Genomic DNA, 18,213 nt, shown 5'->3' with positions numbered 1-18,213 from the left:
CGTTAGATATTCAACATTTTCTTCTCTCATTTCTGTTTCATTATTCTCATTCGCAATTCTTGGCGTGAACTCACTCTTATATTTTTCTGCTAATATGTTGCATATTTCCTTTTTTTCATTCGTTAGCCGTCCTTCAATTCTTAGAGGGCCTATTTCTATTCTCCCTTTATTCATCCTTTTTGCATAGGAGTAAAGTACTTTGGGGTTTCTTTTTATATTTTGAAGTGTCCTTTCTTCTAAGTCCCTTTTTTCATTTTCTTTCGACTGTATAATCTCTTGCTCTGCATTTTCTATCTTACATTTTATTTCCCTCATTTTCCACACATTTTTTTCTTTTGCAAGATTTTTCTTCCACTTTCTAATTTTCTGAAATAAGATCCTTCTGTCTCTTGGTATGCACGTCTTTTGTTTATTGTTTTTTTTTCGGTACATATTTTTCAACAATTTTCTCCAGTATTTTGTACAGTATGTCCGTATTTACCTGTATATTATCACTTACAAATACATTTTTCCATTCTTTATTCAGTTCTTCATTTATTTCTGACCATTTTATATTCTTACTGTAAAAATTATATTTTCCATATCCTTCCCAAAGTTTTGTGCTTTTATTAATTCTGTGATCACTTGCTTTGGAATGAACTATCAATTCTATGACATTGTGGTCTGAAATTCCCGTGTTATACACTATTATTTCTTTAATATAATTCACCTCATTCACAAATACTAGATCTAGGACATTTTCCTTTCTTGTTGGAATGTGGTTTATTTGTTGCATATTATGTTCTAATAGGATATCTTGAAGCTTTTCAAATTGCCTCTTATCTTCTGCGCTACTATTACTCTCTTTTTTATATGTATACATACAACCACTTTCTTCTATCCGTTCTTTCCAATCCACGAAAGGAAAGTTAAAATCTCCGGATAGGAGTATATTCCAGTCTTTATGGTTTCTACATATATCATCTATTTTTTCTATTATTATGTCAAACTCCTTAGTATTTGGGGGTCTGTAAACTACAATATTCACTAGTTTTTCAAATTCAAATTCTACCGCAATCAATTCACATTCTGTGTTGCTGTATTTTTCACAGACTTTTCCTTGATTTATGTCTCTTCCATATATTGCGGTTCCCCCTTGATTCCTATTTTTTCTGTCTGATCTATAAGTTTGGAAACCCTTCATCTGGTCATCACTGCCAGTCTCTTGGGAATACCATGTTTCACTTATATTTAATATATCTATTTTTTCAATTTGGGTTAGTTCTTCTAGGAACTCTATTTTCCTTTTAGAGTTACTCGTGACTAAACCCTGTGCATTCATCACTATTATGGTTTGTGTTTCATTCCCATTATTTAATATTGGTAATAATATGGATTCTCCCATGCTTCCTTCCTGTTCTGATATGATGTTCTTTTCTTCATTTCTCGGAATTCTGCCATTAAAAAATCCAACTTTTCCATAATATTTGTTCTTTCGCCTTCATACTTATTTTTGTGTGTAAACCTGCAATTATCCCCATATCTGCACCAACCCCTGGCATTATAGATGCATTCTTTGTAGTTGGGCTCTATTTGTGGAGATTTGGGTTGAAAGGCCTTTTTTGGTGCATAGTGCGGTATATACGCGGCCTGCTTTTTTGTTTCTTTTTTTGTTTCATTTTTGTTTTTCTTTTCAGTTTGCTGAGTTTTCTTACTCTCATTCATAGTTGCAGGATGCATATATCGACATTTTTTGTTGAAACTGCATCCTTTTCCTTCTTTTAGGGTTTTGCATATTTTTGGATGGAGATCTCTGCATTCGTCTCCATATCCGTCTAAATACGCACATTTACCATATATTTCATAATTATGGCATATCTTTGGATGCTTGTAGTAGCATCTTTCGCCAAATTTGCAATTCCCTCTTTTCAGCCTATTACAGACTATATCGTTTCTTTTCTTTTTTTTCTTGTTCTTGCTCTTCCCTAAAAGTATGTAGGTCCGGGTAGAGTCTCTTGGGTCTATTATTTGTTTCCATCTGATAATTTATTTCTTCATAAGTATGTTGTTGGATGGCATCATAAGTTATATCGATGATTTCCTCTGCATCCTTACACATATCCTGTTCATTTTTCTCTTCTTCTTCTTCTTCAACTATTTGCAGCTTTAGTCTCGACTTAATTATATTTTCTATCCAGACTAAGCATGTTGAGCAGAATACCTTTGTGTCTCTATTTTTTATTTTTTGCTGTATTTCAGCACATGTGGGGTGTGTTGGAACATGACAGGCATTACATTTTCTAATCAGTTGTTGAGGATTATTAATGGAATACCATATCTTACATGTATTACTGTTCACCATTTTGGCATTCTTTTTCCCAATGCATCAATCAGCATATTCACCATATTGGACTTGTTATTGTTCTTTGATGGAATGTGTTGATTGATGTAGACTTTCTTTATAAGTCTCTTTATCACTTGGATCTTCTTTGGAATTTCTTCAATTATTTTACTGATGTTTTCCGCAGATTTGTTCCAGTCTATTGGATCATATTGTTTCAATATGTCTGCGAATATTTTTCCGTCACACTGGTTGGAGTTGCTAGTGACATCTGTTGTCAATCGGTCGAGCTCCTGTTTCGCCAACTCATGGAATTTGTTTTTGCTGACTCCAGCGATGTCTCTCCATGAGTTGCCTGTGTTATACAATGCCATCTTGATCAGATTTTTATTAATTCACAAGATAACTATCCTATGCCGACGTTTTATCCCACTTTTCTGCCCTTTAAGAACCTAGAAGGACTTTGAAAACCCCAAGGTTAAAATTTTACCTGTTGAGTACTCGTATTACCTCCATAGAATCTACCCTCTGTAGATTTCTGTAAATATATTTTGGATTCAAAACAAGAAATATCCAAAGAAATAATGGTCACTTTCTGGGAGCACATAGAATGCCATGAGGACTCCCTTTTTGTTCTGATTGATTGATCCAAGTCCAGCGCTGCTGTTGGATGTGGGATATGTTTTCCAAATATTAATCGAAGTATTAGATTACCTTACCAAGCGTCCATTTTTACACCTAAATGCTATGCTATTTTAATCTCAGTCAAGGTAATCATCTGTCTACCTCCTTAAGATTATACTGTATTACTCTTTGTGACTCCTCAAGTGTATTGATGGCAATGAACCACTTTAATTCATTGCACCTAATAATAATATCGATTCTTGAATGGCTGTATCTAATTGTAAATAGAGGTAAGAATATTAAATTTTATTAGATTCCTGCTCATGTCGATATAAAGTTAAATGAGAAAGCGAACTCGCTGGCAAAGGAGGCAGTTCACAGTTTTATGAGAAACAACTCTATGGTACCTGCTAAAGATATGTACCACGTAATTCAGTCTATACTTAAACTTTAAACTTTTATTGGAAATTGGAAAATCAGAAAATGAGTGAAATTAAGTAATCTTGTCCATGGACATATTTTGGCATGCAAAGGACAAGAGAAGTGCTGTTGTGCTGAATGAATTGGTCACAGAAGATTGATGTACAGCTTTTTGATGAGTGGAGAACATCAGCCATTCTGTGAAGATCGCTTGATGCCATTAACAGTGAAGTATATATTAACCAAGTGTTCAAATTACTTGACTGAGAGATTAGGGTGTTTTTTATAATTGTAAGGATATCAGTGGCAGTTACACGTTATAAAATATATTGGGACTGAATGCATAATGGACTGCCTTTTTAAGTTCCTTGTGGAAACTAATTTATTTAATGATATTTAATCATGGTTTGAAATGATGAATAGATAAAATTCATTAACTAAATTGGTTGGCATCAATGACCATCACTTTTATGATGCCAAATAATATGTAATAATCAATCAATCAATCGAGGTGTGGATGGCAGGTTCATCATTGCCACGATTCTTGGGCAAGATGTTTTGTACTAAGTGGTATTTTAGATTTATTTCAGAAGCAGGTTTTCTGAAAGCTATTCAACTTTTAAATGGACATTGCTTTTATTGTTTTATATTCAAAATCCTTTTATTCGTTTGTAACAAACGATATCGGCATCAATGACCTTCGATGTCAGCTTGCCAGAAAACTCATAATCAATCCATTATTTTGGAAGTAGTTTGACCTGTTGATAGACCTAGGGAAACATGGGAAAGGGATAAATAATCAAGATCTGGTGTGAATTCAAGCTAAATGTAAATAATAGAGTGGAGAGAACTCATTTTACATCTTGCTTCTTGAAGAAAAAAAACTTGAAAACATTTGAGATGGTTAATAATATATGTAATTACTGTATTTAAGTCTGGTTAATAGTACAGTATTTGCATATTCTTATGGTTACCAAAGAATTGATCAATGGGGTTGCTGTTTGAGAAATGTTCCAGAATATTGTATGCGAAAGCTTCTGCTAGTTTTAGAGTAAAACCTCTCTGGACTTAGTAACAGGCAGGATAAAAGAAAATAGCTTGTTAGACTACTGGTAGATAAAAGTATCCTAGTAATAAACAGAAAAGAAAATAGTTTAAAGTTTATGGAACCTGCACTACCACAGCAGAGCAATACATTTACAGACATAAAAGGCAGTGTTGTTGGGTAGATCACATTTTAATGAAATTGATATGAGATGTGCTGTCAAATACTTGGATAATAAGGGATTTATAAGATGTAAATGGCTTGGGCATGTGACGAAAAGGATGGGGGCCGTCAAAAAAAAAGCAACAGAACAAAGATCAGTAAGGAGGCCCCAATTCAACCTCAAAACATGAAGGGGAATAAATAAGATGCAGACAAAATGGTAATTCAACCAAACAGCTGAAGGTGAAGTGTCTAACCACTTATAGTAGAGGGGAAGTATGGAGCAAAGACAAAACTTTATCCCTAGGACACTTTCATATCTTTAACGGAATAGTTAATCTATGATAACTAGTGTACTGTATTATGTATAAGGAGATAAACTTCTAAATACTGCATATTCATTTTTATAACAAGGCAAAAGTTTATATTGTACAGTATATCAGCATATACAGTCACCTATCAGTTTAGATAATGATTGCATATTATAAGGTGCCTTTGCAACTTAACTCCTTCCTTAAATGACCATCTAGCAATAGGTGTTTGCATTGTTAGTAACTAGTTACAATTCATATGACTGGTTTCCCTACTTGTCTTAAGATGTAGAGTGTTTATGTCAAACAATAATTTGTATACAACAATTTTTTTATCATAAGAAATTTTTTATAACATTAGTTTGTGAAATGTAAATGCTTGATTTCTCTTTGACATTTGGGAGAGTTATCAATATACTTACTGTATTTATAAAAATAGCCTCATGTATTTTTGATATTTTACAGGCAAAACAATGGCTTATTCATGGTGGCAATCCCCGATGCCTTGACTGTGACCCAGGGAATAAGGAAATTTATGTGTCATCTTGTGATCCAGAGAAGAAATCACAGAAGTGGATTTTTGAAAATTTTGATGCTGAACGTCTAGCAAACTGGGACTCTGCTGGGCCTGGTTTGTAGACTGTGATGGAGCATTTAAAAAAAAATGTGACGGGCCTACAGATGTAAAATCAGTTAGTCGTGTAAACTGTGATTTAAAAAAAATATGAGTCGGCTACAGATGTAAAGTCCGTCAGTCATGTCATGTATATCAACAACTTTGTTGGAAATGCAGAAAAATGTCTGCATGAGTTGTGGAAAAAGAACATGATATAGGTATGTAGTTAGGTCTTTTTATGCTCATTACAGTGAAGAGTAAACCTTCATTTATTATTGATATTAGCATCTTTGACAAAGTCATGCAAGATATTTTGATGGGGCATTATCACCATTCAGCTTAGTCCTTGGGTAGAATACCCTCTAGTCCCTTTAAGGTTGTAGTAGATGAAAATTTCATTTTGTCTTTAACAATGCTCATCTTATTGTGTATCACAAGGTGCTTAGGTAACTTAGACGGTTAGTACAGGGTTCAAATCTATAAATTCCCTATATTATTCTAGGACAGAATTTATGCCTCTTTCATAGAATAGAAGTAGAAGTTCATTCTTATATGTAGTAGTTATGCCTTATTTGGCTTTTTTTTGTGGTGGGTAATAAAGATCGCGGACATACATTTTGGACACATTTTCTAGTTAAGGAGATAATTTTCTTTATAATTAGGAATAGACTGTTTATTGTGTATGAATTGTGATTAGGTATCGCTTTGTAGGTAAATGTGTAGGATCTAATTGAAATAGAAAATATTTTAGTGTGTAGAATGGTGCACTGTATATTTTTTAAATGATTCTTTTACAGAATTTTCTGAATAATCTACCAACATTTAGGCTTGAGTAATAAAATGGAGTTTTTTCAGATTAGTAGGAGAGGAGAAAAGTGATTTTTGCAATTTATGTGGGATTGTATATTTAAAAGTAATGTCCCCTGGAAACTTCTTTCTTAGATCGTAGAACTGCATAATAGAATGTTCCTAGAAACCTGTATTTGAAATTACCCAATAAAACTAATTTCTATATTCAGGACTGCATGATCCAAGTACGATATTAGTCCTTGATAGTTAAATCTGAGAAATTATAGCATTTTATCTTTGGTACTGAATTACTACCAAAAATAGTATAGTAATGATCAACATCTGTTCATGAATGACCACTAGATGTACAGTTGATGATGTTGAGTATCATAGAAAAAGTTTAATACGATATCATGGTTGCAATTGTAATGGTATTAGAAGATTTACTGTTTTCCTATGGAAGGTAGTCAGCTTTCTTTTAAATGCTGTAACGAACATTGACATAAGGAGGAAAAAAACTGTAGGACACTTATGACAATGGAGTTTTCTAGTTAAAAAAATTAGAATTTATTGCTGCAAAGCAGGATTTTCACTTTCTGCTTGAATGTAGTTCTGTATCAGTGCTCTGAATCTGAGCAGTGAAATTTAACACGTATATTCCCTAACTTAGGACACTTACAGTATCTCCATATAATATACTGTATTGCTTGAAATGTAATTCATATGCTCCTTTCCCACTCAATACTAGAAAAGAGTCAAGGATTCCTGGGGGCAAGATGAACAAGTTCATGTCATCATTATTTGTGATCTGTAACAGAAATTAGATCTTCATTATACTGTCCCAGAAGTTTTCTTGGAGTTGATCATAATATTTACAAACATTCCATTATTATAATGTTATATGCTTGTTTTTTTTATTAATTTACGAAGGCTTGCATTTTAGTTTCTTTGTAGGTAGGCTTTTCCATTAATCCTTTAGGCAAAATTATTTTCAATAACCTACCCCAAAGTAACCCTTGTCCTACTTTTTTAACGGTAACCCGTTAATGTCGTCACTTGCCACGACTTTTATATCCTCTTAGAGAAGTGAATGTGTTTAAGTTTGTATTTGTTAAAACTGATTACTTCTTATGAAGTAGTGTGTCATATGTTTTTATTAAATACCAAATTTAATGAATGTATAGAAGTTTTATTCCTTTTTTATGTACAGTATTTATGCTGTAGTTCATCCCACTGGTATTATGGTGGGTTTATTTTTTCAAACTAAAGTTCAGCTTGAGGTAGTGTGGTAGAGGTCCTGCCCTATTTGAGTCATTTGGAGGAAAACCAGAACATCACCCTTCTTTTAATTTTGTGTAAGATGTGTTTCCTTCTGAAATGTAAGTTTTCTGTACATCTGTTTCTGACAGTATTTTTCTTGACCATCAACTAGGTTTTACTTTGCCAAATACTTGTGTGGTTTATAGTTTTTTATGGGCGTGTTTAGATCTAAGTCATTTATGTAAGGATTAGGAAATTACACAACAGATACAGTTACATTCCTTCTTGTATACGGGTTTCCAGTGGCCATAAGTATTGCATTGTTACGTAGTGAAGCAGACACGGCCTTAGCCTTAGGGATAGTGGTACTTGTAAAGTACTGTACTTGTGTCGCACGTTAACATAACAGGTATGTTAAATTATTCAGCTAAATGGCTTTATATGGATGATTAAGGCCTACTAATTGTAACTAGTAATACAGATCATGTGTTATTAGTGAAATTCAGTTAGAATTCTTGGTATGTATGATAAAAAAACATACTTCTAATAAGTGCGGTAGGTTTGGGTAATGATACAAGTCAAGAGTCAAGAATTTTTTGGCACTTAGTAAGTTTTACTGTACAGGTAGATGATGGCCTTTTCATTTGTAGAGCTTCATGATGACCTTTTTATGAGGTAAGCAAGTTTTATCTTAAATTATGATGATTATTTTTATTCCAAATACTACAGCATGACCTAGCAGTCAGAGATTGTGTTTACTACTGGTATGTTGTAACAGCCATTTGTTTAATGAGGGAACCTGTTGTGTCATAATTATTTTCATAGATATAACTCTTCCCAATTTTTGTGATTGCCTTTTCTCTACACATGGTTTTTTCCATTAACTTTTACTTTTACTGTTATATTTGTATTTATTTTGCATTTGAAGATACAGAGAGTTTATCTATTTTTTGTAAGACTTTTGCTAATCAGTTTAATGTAGTCTTTTGTGGCTGTAAATCTTTTCTTAGTAAATTGGATTCCATTTTTTTTCATACAATTTCATACATGTATATATCTTGGTGCACTGGAATTGATTGATTTGTTTCTTTGGTAGTGCAAATCTCATGTCTTGTAACATGCTTGCCAATTTATCTTATCATGAATGTAAAAGTCAAAAGAGTGGTATGATAACAGACCACTGAAGCTTGAACATTCCAGTCATATTTGTAGTTTATTTCTTCATGTAAAGCAAATTTGTATGATTATTTGTTTGGCTTTGATTTTACTTTAAGCATGATAATCAAGAATCTTTTGATTACAATTTGGTGTGTTGTACCTATATATTTCAATGATCTGTTTATTCAGTTATAAACAGTCATAGTAGTTTCACTGTATACTTTATGTTTCCTTTAAATGGTGCTGAGTTTAAATACTTCCGTGGTTTGTCACTTCAACTTTAGGTTTTAGGCTGTAATTTGTTGAATACAGTCCTAGAGCTTGATCTTAACCAACTCCTAATAAAAGTTGAATTTTAAACCCTATGAGTATGGAAGTTTTGTAATATTTTCCCCTAACTCATAGAATCAGAGGAACTTGATAAACCACTAAAACTTGGATTAAGATGTTTGCTCTACTGATGATTTTGAGATGATAGTGATGCATTCCAAGGCAGACATCATTTTCCTAAATGTGAGATAAAAAAAAAATTGATGCAAAACAAGATGTATATCATGTAACCCCATATTATTGAGTTTAGATGTTTATTGTCACGTCTGCCTTTACCATCATTTGTTTTGTAATAATATATTGTACATCAATAGGAGGATAAAGATGAGTGATTTTATTTTTATATCCAAAGATAAAGTATCTCAGCATAGTACTTTTTGGTAATTTTGGAAGTGAGAAAAGTAAAGTTTTTCACATCAATTTTATGTAATTTCTGTGCTGTTGAACCTCAGCACTGAATTACTGATTGGAGATATTGAATTGATAGCAGCAAAGAGTAGTTAACAAAGTAAATTTTTGCAGCTTTTTCATATTTCAAAGTGAAGACTTTCTTTTACAAAGCTTAAAGTTTTAAAAAATGCAAAAGGTTTTTATTTGAAAGGAAAGTGACAAATTTTAAAACTAATTTGTATTTTTCCTAACTATACAAACCTGAGTATTTTACTAATAGAGGATGAATAACAGCAAAGGTTTGAATACACCATTTAAAATTTTTGATGAGGTGTAAACAACTGGCAGGTAATTACCTTGTGCTGATGAATAAATCTCAAAGAGGGGTTCTGAACGGCCTAGTACACTTTGGGCAGCACCTCAGTGCCCTAACCAGACAGTAGGAGTTTATCAGGATCCTCAGTTACCCCACAAAGGCTTGAAATCTGGAAAGATAAAACCTTTTAGTCTGATGTCTACCGGTTCTGGGTGTTAGCTTCAAAATCAGGGACGAAGCGCAGAGAGAGCTTGCTCCACTCCCTTGAGTGGGTATTGTCGAATGAAAGCCCGGGGAGCTCACTCACACGATTGACAGAAGCTAAAGCCAGGAGAAACACTGTCTTCAGGGTCAGGTCCCTATCCAAGGTGTGTCTCAGAGGTTCAAAGGGAGCCTTCTTAAACGAGGCTAGAGCCTTGACCACGATACAAGCAGGAAGCTTACCCTCAATTGGAGGGCAGGACTGCTCAAAACTTCATATGAGAAACGAGATTTGCTCTGAAGAAGAAAGTTCTAATCCGGTAAGTCTAAAGACTTTCTTCTAGGTTGAGCAATAGCCTTTTATTGCAGAAATTGAGGAGAATTTCTCTCTCTGAAGGTAGTACAAGAAGTCTGCGATCACTGCAAGAGAGGCCTAGAGCAGAGAGGTACCCCTTCCACGACACCAACCACAGAAGACCGCCCACTCGACCTGATACACCGCTGTAGAGGACTTTTGGAGGTATCCAGAATTCTGGAGAGTAATTTCCTGGGAAAATCCTTTTTGATAAAGGAAGTGAAGCTGCACGGAAGTTATTGTGCTATGAAAGATCCTGACATGGGGCTGCTGCAAAAATGTGGGAGTTCTTTCAGGACTTCTGAGAACAGCTTCAGAAGATCTGGTACCAGTCACAGTGAGGCCACATTGGAGTTATCAAGGTCATTAGAAGATTGGGCATATCTGACTGTTGGTCACTCTTCTCGAACGTAAAACGGAGGAAAGACGTAAATGTTGAGCCACTCCTAAGGATGGTTGGTCGGTAAACTAGTAGCTTACCATTTAGGGCTATTGCAAAAAGGTTGATTATTGGAGAACCCAACAAAGTCCATACTTCTCTTTCTATCTGAGGACTCAAAGACCATTGTTCACTAAGCATTTGAGTCCCCCTCCTCAGTTGATCCACTAAGACATTCCTCTTGGCCAGAATGAAGCAGGCAAAGATGGAGATTGCATCGTCCTCTGCCCATTCTATAGTTTCCACTGCTAGCAGACACAGGCGATGAGGACTTAGTCCTTCCTTTCTTACAGATGTAAGACACCATAGTGGTGTTGTCACTCATTAACACAACCGAGTGTTCTCAAAGAAGAGGGCAAAACTGCTGTAAGGCCAACCAGGCTACTTTCAACTCTAATAGGTTGATGTGATCTAGACAATGTGATGTTGACCAGGTCTCTGAGGCCATGTGCTAGTTAAGATGGGCTCTCCATCCTTTACATGATGTATCCGTTAAGAGTTTGAGCTCTGAGTCACACGACAAAGGACAGCCTTCTTTGAGGTTGGAGAGATTGGTCCACCAATGAAGATTTTCCTTGGAGCTTGATCTCAAAGGAACCAGAAACTGTGGATCGTCTTGATGCTGGAACCATGATGACCTGAGGTACTGCAAGCTCCTCATGCCCATCCTTTTACGAAGGCCTTGGATAAGAGACATTGAGAGCTGCAGCTGTTTGAAGGACACTGCTCTCTGCATTACCGAGTTCTACGTCTCCTTCCTCCAGTTATTGGTGGTTGCAGTGGTTGCTTTCAAGGGGAACAGGGAAGATTGGTCCTTGGGTTCTTGTTTGCAGTGTCAATTGTACAGCCTAGACATGATGGCCTCACAACACTTAAGAATCCAGTTAGTCCAATGGGAGGTGACCTGAAACATCAGGTACAATACTCAACTGCTGTGATCCCTGTAAGAATAATGTCCTTAAGTGTCTTCTTTTTCCTTGAGAGGGAGAGGTCTTTTGTATTCTCCAGATATCCCACTGTGCTGGACCAGGTATTGATCCAGGAAGCTGCGGCATTCATTGCCTGGGAAAAAGAGGACAACCTGTCCGACAAACAACCAGGGATTAACTTGGCCACGGCGGGATCCAACAGAAGAGGCGATTAATTAGCCTCATGGACTCTGTAATACTTCCTCTGCTTTGGTATCTGAATGAAAACCAAATGATAAGACTTTCTAGATCTGAGTCTTTTTCCCCCAGTTACCTTCTCTTACTGCCTGCAGGACATCCTTGGGTATCAATGTTCATGGAAGCTTTAACTTGGGCTTGGCACTGGGAGGAGAGTGACAGAGAAGGTTAATGACACACTTACTCCTTGGTGAAGAAGAAAAGTCTTGCCTAATTCCATTCACTGAACAATGCGTTCAGTGAATGAAATTGGGCAAGGCTTCTCTTTGTCACCCAGGAGTAGGTCTGTTATTGATTACCTTCATGAACAGAGGTTCGGGTTTCCCTTCCTTGGTCAGTGGTGTATTGGGCTCAGCTGGCAAAGGGAATGCATCTGCTGACTCTTCTGACAATTCTTCCAAAGGGGAATCTTCCTGGACATCCACTTCCTCTAGAGGGACTGGCTCTTGGACAATTATGATTCAAGAAGTGGGCTGAGAAATGGTAGTCACGTGGAGCGAGGCAGATTACTGCTGTTCCTTAAGGGACGAAGGAGTACCTTTCTTGACCAACTTCAAGTCCTTTGGCTCCTGAGTGCCTGCTGAAAGGGGAGACAATGAGGCAAAAGGTCTGGCAATGGTCTCTGGGCACTGGATCAGGGACATCCTCTAAGAAGTTGAGCGGGATCAACCTGTAATTTTTCATGAGAATAAGGTGCAGAAAATCAACCTCTAATCCTTGAAGAAAAACCTAAAAGGCGAGGGGATCCTGGCCGTTAAGAAGCATGCCTTGACATGGAGGTAGTTAGATCGAAGCTGAAGGAGAAACATTATTGTCATGTAAGGGGGAAAGTGTAGTCGAACGAGAAGAGCTCCCACTAAGCAAAGGCAATGCCTGATCGGAGCGAGAAGGCGAAGAGAACTCGTAGCGTAAAGCCCTGGAAGAATCATGTTTGGATCAAACTGAAGAGACATGGTCAGAGCACAAAGATGAATTGTACCTTGATCACAAAGGCAAGGAATGCCTGGAGGATGTGGGTCATCCTGAAGGCTGTCTGTGATGCAGTAAAGGAGAATCTTGGGAATGCGCAGAAAACGGATGCTTGGATCGCAATGTCAAGTAAGGAACATCTGAAGCACAATGGTAAGGAGCATCTGGTGTGTGAAGGCAAATGACAGCTGGATTCCTTAGGGTAGCGAATGTGCTGACTGTTACGGGAAGCCTTGCGATCCTCCAGGTGTGACGAGGATCTCTCTGGGGACGATCTGAAGAGCTTGGGCGAGAAGCAAGGCGAGGCAGCAGGGTACATGACTGACGATCTCCTAGGTGGCAAAGATGAGGCAGGCTCATGAGAGGAGTAATACCCCACTCTCTTACAGAAACGAGGATCCTCTACAGGAAAGGGCACCTTGTGAAGGTCCGGCAGGGGTAGTTTTTTGAAGGCGAAAGTCTGGCCGAGGAATCAGCAGGGGAAAATCTATGCCAACTGAGAGAGAGTCTGGGGTCTGTCTCTGTAGAAGAAAGATCGCGCCTACAACCCGGCCTAGCTCGTAGGGCAGGATCCGAAGAGCTGCAGTGTTCCCTTGATGATGACCTCGGAGGATGAACACCAACTGTAGGAGACTTCTGGTGGGAAAGAGGCTCCGAAGGGGCAAGCCGTGAAGGGAGATCTGTGGAGGCATCAGCTAAGGAAAGGGAAGCCTGATGTGGAGGAACCTTTGATGCATCCATTTGAAGGCAATGTTTCTCCTCCAGGAACTAATACTCAGGGAAGGTCGCAGTAAGCATAGGGTGTTGGCTCTCTTAAAGGAAGGAATAGTGAATAAATATCCAGAGGAGGAGGCTCCATTGTTTCGTTAGAAAAAACAGCAGGGTTTCTCTCCCCCTGGTTCTGACCAAGTGATAAAGGGCCATCAATCTTTCCTGAGTGTCTTCCAGAGGAGACTGCTTGGAAGAGTTTGAGTGGAGAATCCCTGTGAGAATGAAAAGCCAACCAGGATTTCTTAGACCTAGAGGAAGACCCCTTCTTCTATCTGCCAAACAGCACCCACAGTGAGGATACCCACTCCCTACATGGAGAGGCTTCCGAACATGAATGTCCTCTGCATGGCATGCAGAGGATCAACTTCAACACGGCTCATAAATGTGCTGCACGCAACAAGCTTTAGAAAATAAGCAGAAACTGCCAAAAATATTCCAGGCAGAGAGGATCAATTTTACACACTGATGGCTAAAATCCAGGTGAGGTTACAGTGAGCTATAGAGGCCTAGTTACCTCCCCGCTGCTGACTGCTGACTGCTGACATGGTAATTACCTTCCATTTGTTTACACCCTGAAAGTTCTAACTGCTCTATTCCAGCCTTTGCTATCTTTCTTCTATAAATAAAGGACAGTGGTTTGTATTTGTGTTGGAACAAACTATGCTTATGACCAATGAATTGACCATCTTCCAAGTTTTTACCAAAATCTTAAACTCAATTACATCATTAGTGAGTGCTGATTTCCAAATAATTTGGTTTAAACATTCTTAGGAACTTGAAAGTAAGAAGGCAGTTTTGCATTTGAGTCATCCATAATTTATGAGTTTATTTACCAGTCCCCTATTTTTTTGCTTACCTTTGCTTTTATTTTTTATGTATAATGTTTGTATTTTGCTTTTTATTATAGTTTTTCATTTTTACCATATATGTTATCTATAGTTGGAATATTTTACAGCGACTTAATGCTGTGTTGTACAGTCAACTGTTGTTTATATTTATATCTACGTATTTGTTGGAAAATAGTTCAGATGATAGGAAATTTCATTATGTTAATGCCTGGGGAGATTAATGTACAGCTAGTAGCAAAAATTTTATAAAACATGCCATTGATATTAAAGGTAGATATAGTCTATTTCATTAAATTAACTTTGGAAATAAGATGTAATATGCTATTTATTTCATTTATCCATCTAAATTTTATAAGGTAATCACATTCTAAAACTGCTTCTGTAACACCTAATTCTGAATGTTTTGAAAGTTTCCTGTAACTTCTATTTTTCTCTTAGAGGATTTTGATTTATTTTACAGGTGTAATTCAAGATAAATACTATAGTTAACTTTATATACAATGTGATTGTTAGGTTTAGACTCGGTAAGTTTTGTGGAAATTTGTATTTCCTTGTTGCTTCTTTGAAAAGTCCAAAAATTCTTGGTGTCAAATGTCTAATTTTGAGTTTGATCTCACATTAATTTGTTATAAAACAGTATTATCTTAGTATAAATACATGTAGTAGCCAAAGTGCTATGAAACTAACCAAGTAGGACTCTTTTGGGCAATTTGTGTGTATAGTAATATGGTTTATATATCTCTTTGTTGAATGGTGTTGACATGCAATCAACAATTTGACTGAAAAATAGAAAATATGAATATAAAAACATTAAACCAATAAGTATTCTGAAAAAAATTAAACAATGAAAGATCATAGATAATGACCTAGGTGAGATAGAACTTCACAAAGTCGAGTTCTGAGAATGTAAAATCTGATATAAAAAAAAGGCAATGAAAGATCAAAAGTCTTGTTGAACACTTGAAAGTGTTACTGTCCTGTAGCAGATTATTTTGAAAAAAGTTGTTTAAGTTTCCTTGCTCAGTTGGACCTACAAGTTAGCTAGTGATTATAATATGGCATAATTTGAAACACAAGATTATTACCATTTAGATTCTTTCCTATTTGAAGAGCGGGTAAAAACGTTTTATCATTATTAGTACAGTACTCGGTACTTTAGTGTTATTGAATCTGGTATGTAGACACCTTAGATTTGTTAAGAAGACTTTTTCTTTAATTAGATATAAGATTCAAATAGAAGTGTAAGTTAAATAAGTCGAGCAGCTGGGTGGAAAGAGAATAAACTATGGAAAAAGTAAAAGACAAGAAACAGAACCTCTTAACCATTACGCAGAAATAATTTGACAGGAACTTCAATACCACCTAAAATGTGCTGTGCCGAGCACACTGCATTCATTCTCCATCTTACCCCACTTTTTCATATATAGGAAGTTCTTGTATTCTATTGCATTGCTGAATATTGTAGGCTGGATCTTGTTTGAACACAGTTACAGTATTTATTTTTTATCTAGTAGCATCTACACAACTGTAATACTATTGGTCATTTGGGTACTGTATTTGTTTTTATAATTCCTGGGCTAAAAGGGATAACTTGGGTGGCTGTTGTTATCTTTTTATGGATAAGAGAAAGAAATATTTCAAATTAAAGCAAACAATTGTTTAAGATGTATAAAGTATCCTCAATGTTAATTCTAAAATTTTTGTAGGAAATCTATAGGGAAGCTACTGCACTATGAATTCCTCGGGCTATTGAGAGGGCATCATGAAGGCATATCAGTGTTCTGTGTACGGAAAAAAAATGTTATAGGTATGCCTTTATCTCAATTTTCCTTTATAAATTTTGCAAAATTACAGTTTACCTTTAAGTCAATTACACGTAAGTGAGGAATATAACTTTTCAGGTAGGTTTAACATATCATTTTGAAGTTAATACATGATGCAATTCATGGTTTGGTTTCCCTAGGCCTAGAGAATTATTACATGACATTAAATTGGTATGCAGTACAGTGTTTACCGTTTTTTACATATCAAGATTTTATCGCTACTGCATATTGTTTATCTGGTGAAATGTTATACATAAAGAAATTATTGCATATTGTTAGTTCAGTAAAAAGATATTGCTCCACGTTTGTCTGGTGAAATCGTATACAGTACATAGCACTGCATGTGCTGACTGATTTGGGTTTCTTTTACTCGTCTTTGCTTTTCATATTGTGTTTCTAGTAGTCTTCAGTTTTAAATTTATGCCTCTAGTTATCATTACTTTTCACTAACATTAGAGGGTAAGGTCATTATGTCCATCAATATGACAGGGTTTTGCAGGTAGGTTTTTGTATGCATCAACATTTCAAATTGTAAGATTACGAAAAGTAGATAATTATACGCTAACTGTCCTGTGAACAATTCCGTCCAGTGTCATAAGATGCTACAATAGCCACGCTGTAATTAAGTGTTAAATGCTTTTTGAAATTTGATTTGTATATAAGTAAAAATTTGCCGAAGCATAAAACTATCTTGTTTGGATGCTACTATATAATCTTACGTTCGTTATTTAGAATTCTTTTAATTCAGTGGAATGTACAGTATTTGCATCAAATAGAAGCATTGTTAAGCATTACTCTCTTCATGCATAAACCATTTTAGCATAATTGTTAGCCAGATAGGTTATCTTTTTTATAGGCTAAACATGACAGCAGGGATCCTCAGTAATTTATGGATGAATAAAGTCACTAGATTTTGTAGATTGAATTGGAAACTGTGTTGTAAACTTGAATAAAGTTGATTTTTACTAATGACTTTGATTTGGATGCCGTTTTATTATTGTATGTTCTTTGTAAGTGAGATCTCAATTTTGTATAAATAATTTATCCTTCCATCTGAGATCTCAACATGTTGAAAATACACAAAAGATTTTAAGTGCTCTATTAATATACTGTACTTGACATAGGTAGCTTAGACCTAACTGGAGTTCAGGCAGTAGGAACACAGGAAAAGTCGAATGGAGAGAACTTATTTCATAAAATGTTTATGATGGAATTCTTTGTCACCAGGTGATTAATTATTATCTAATATTTCTTGTGTTAAAGAAACATTACAGTATAGTAATAAATAATTTATCCTTCCATCTGAGATCTCAACATGTTGAAAATGTACAAAAGATTTTAAGTGCTCTATTAATATACTGTACTTGACATAGGTAGCTTAGACCTAACTGGAGTTCAGGCAGTAGGAACACAGGAAAAGTCGAATGGAGAGAACTTATTTCATAAAATGTTTATGGTGGAATTCTTTGTCACCAGGTGATTAATTATTATCTAATATTTCTTGTGTTAAAGAAACTTATTACAGTATAGTTCTGACAACACTTATATTTCAAGACAAATTGATAACTATAGACCACATTATCTTTCTGTTAAAATAAAGGAAATTAACCTCAATTAAAACATGTTAGATAATTATTTCTATGAACCTCCTCTGATGTTCATAATGCTTCTCTCTTAAGCTCTGAATTATCAATGTTTATCATTCAATAAAAAAAGTTTTCTTTCCTTCAAATATGCTTAAGCTTCTATTAAGAAAATGAGAACCTAGCAGTAAGTGGCAAGAAGCAAATGTTCATGGCACCAGTCTCTCTGAGTCACACAAGTCTGATGAACTACCACTCGACCAGATTATTGAGAATTTAGTGCTTTAAGTAGGTCTTCCTGTGGATCTGTTAGCAAC

At 35.7% G+C, this 18,213-nt stretch overlaps 1 protein-coding gene across 3 annotated transcripts in view; it reads left to right on the top strand.

The window, feature by feature from the left end:
* Window positions 1-17,278, top strand: part of LOC137638846 (putative polypeptide N-acetylgalactosaminyltransferase 10) — a 243,033-nt gene extending 225,755 nt beyond the window's left edge. For all 3 annotated transcript variants that reach the window (XM_068371256.1, XM_068371257.1, XM_068371258.1), the window contains exon 11: window positions 5,348-17,278. In XM_068371256.1, the coding sequence (XP_068227357.1) occupies window positions 5,348-5,521 (174 nt within the window). In that variant the 3' untranslated portion in view covers window positions 5,522-17,278. The remainder of the gene's footprint in view (window positions 1-5,347) is intronic.
* The last annotated feature ends 935 nt before the right edge of the window (window positions 17,279-18,213 follow it).

Source organism: Palaemon carinicauda, chromosome 3 (genome assembly GCF_036898095.1).
Source record: "Palaemon carinicauda isolate YSFRI2023 chromosome 3, ASM3689809v2, whole genome shotgun sequence".
Classification (NCBI taxonomy): domain Eukaryota; kingdom Metazoa; phylum Arthropoda; class Malacostraca; order Decapoda; family Palaemonidae; genus Palaemon; species Palaemon carinicauda.
Note: the sequence above shows the minus strand (reverse complement) of the source record. Positions and strands in the feature narration are given on the sequence as shown.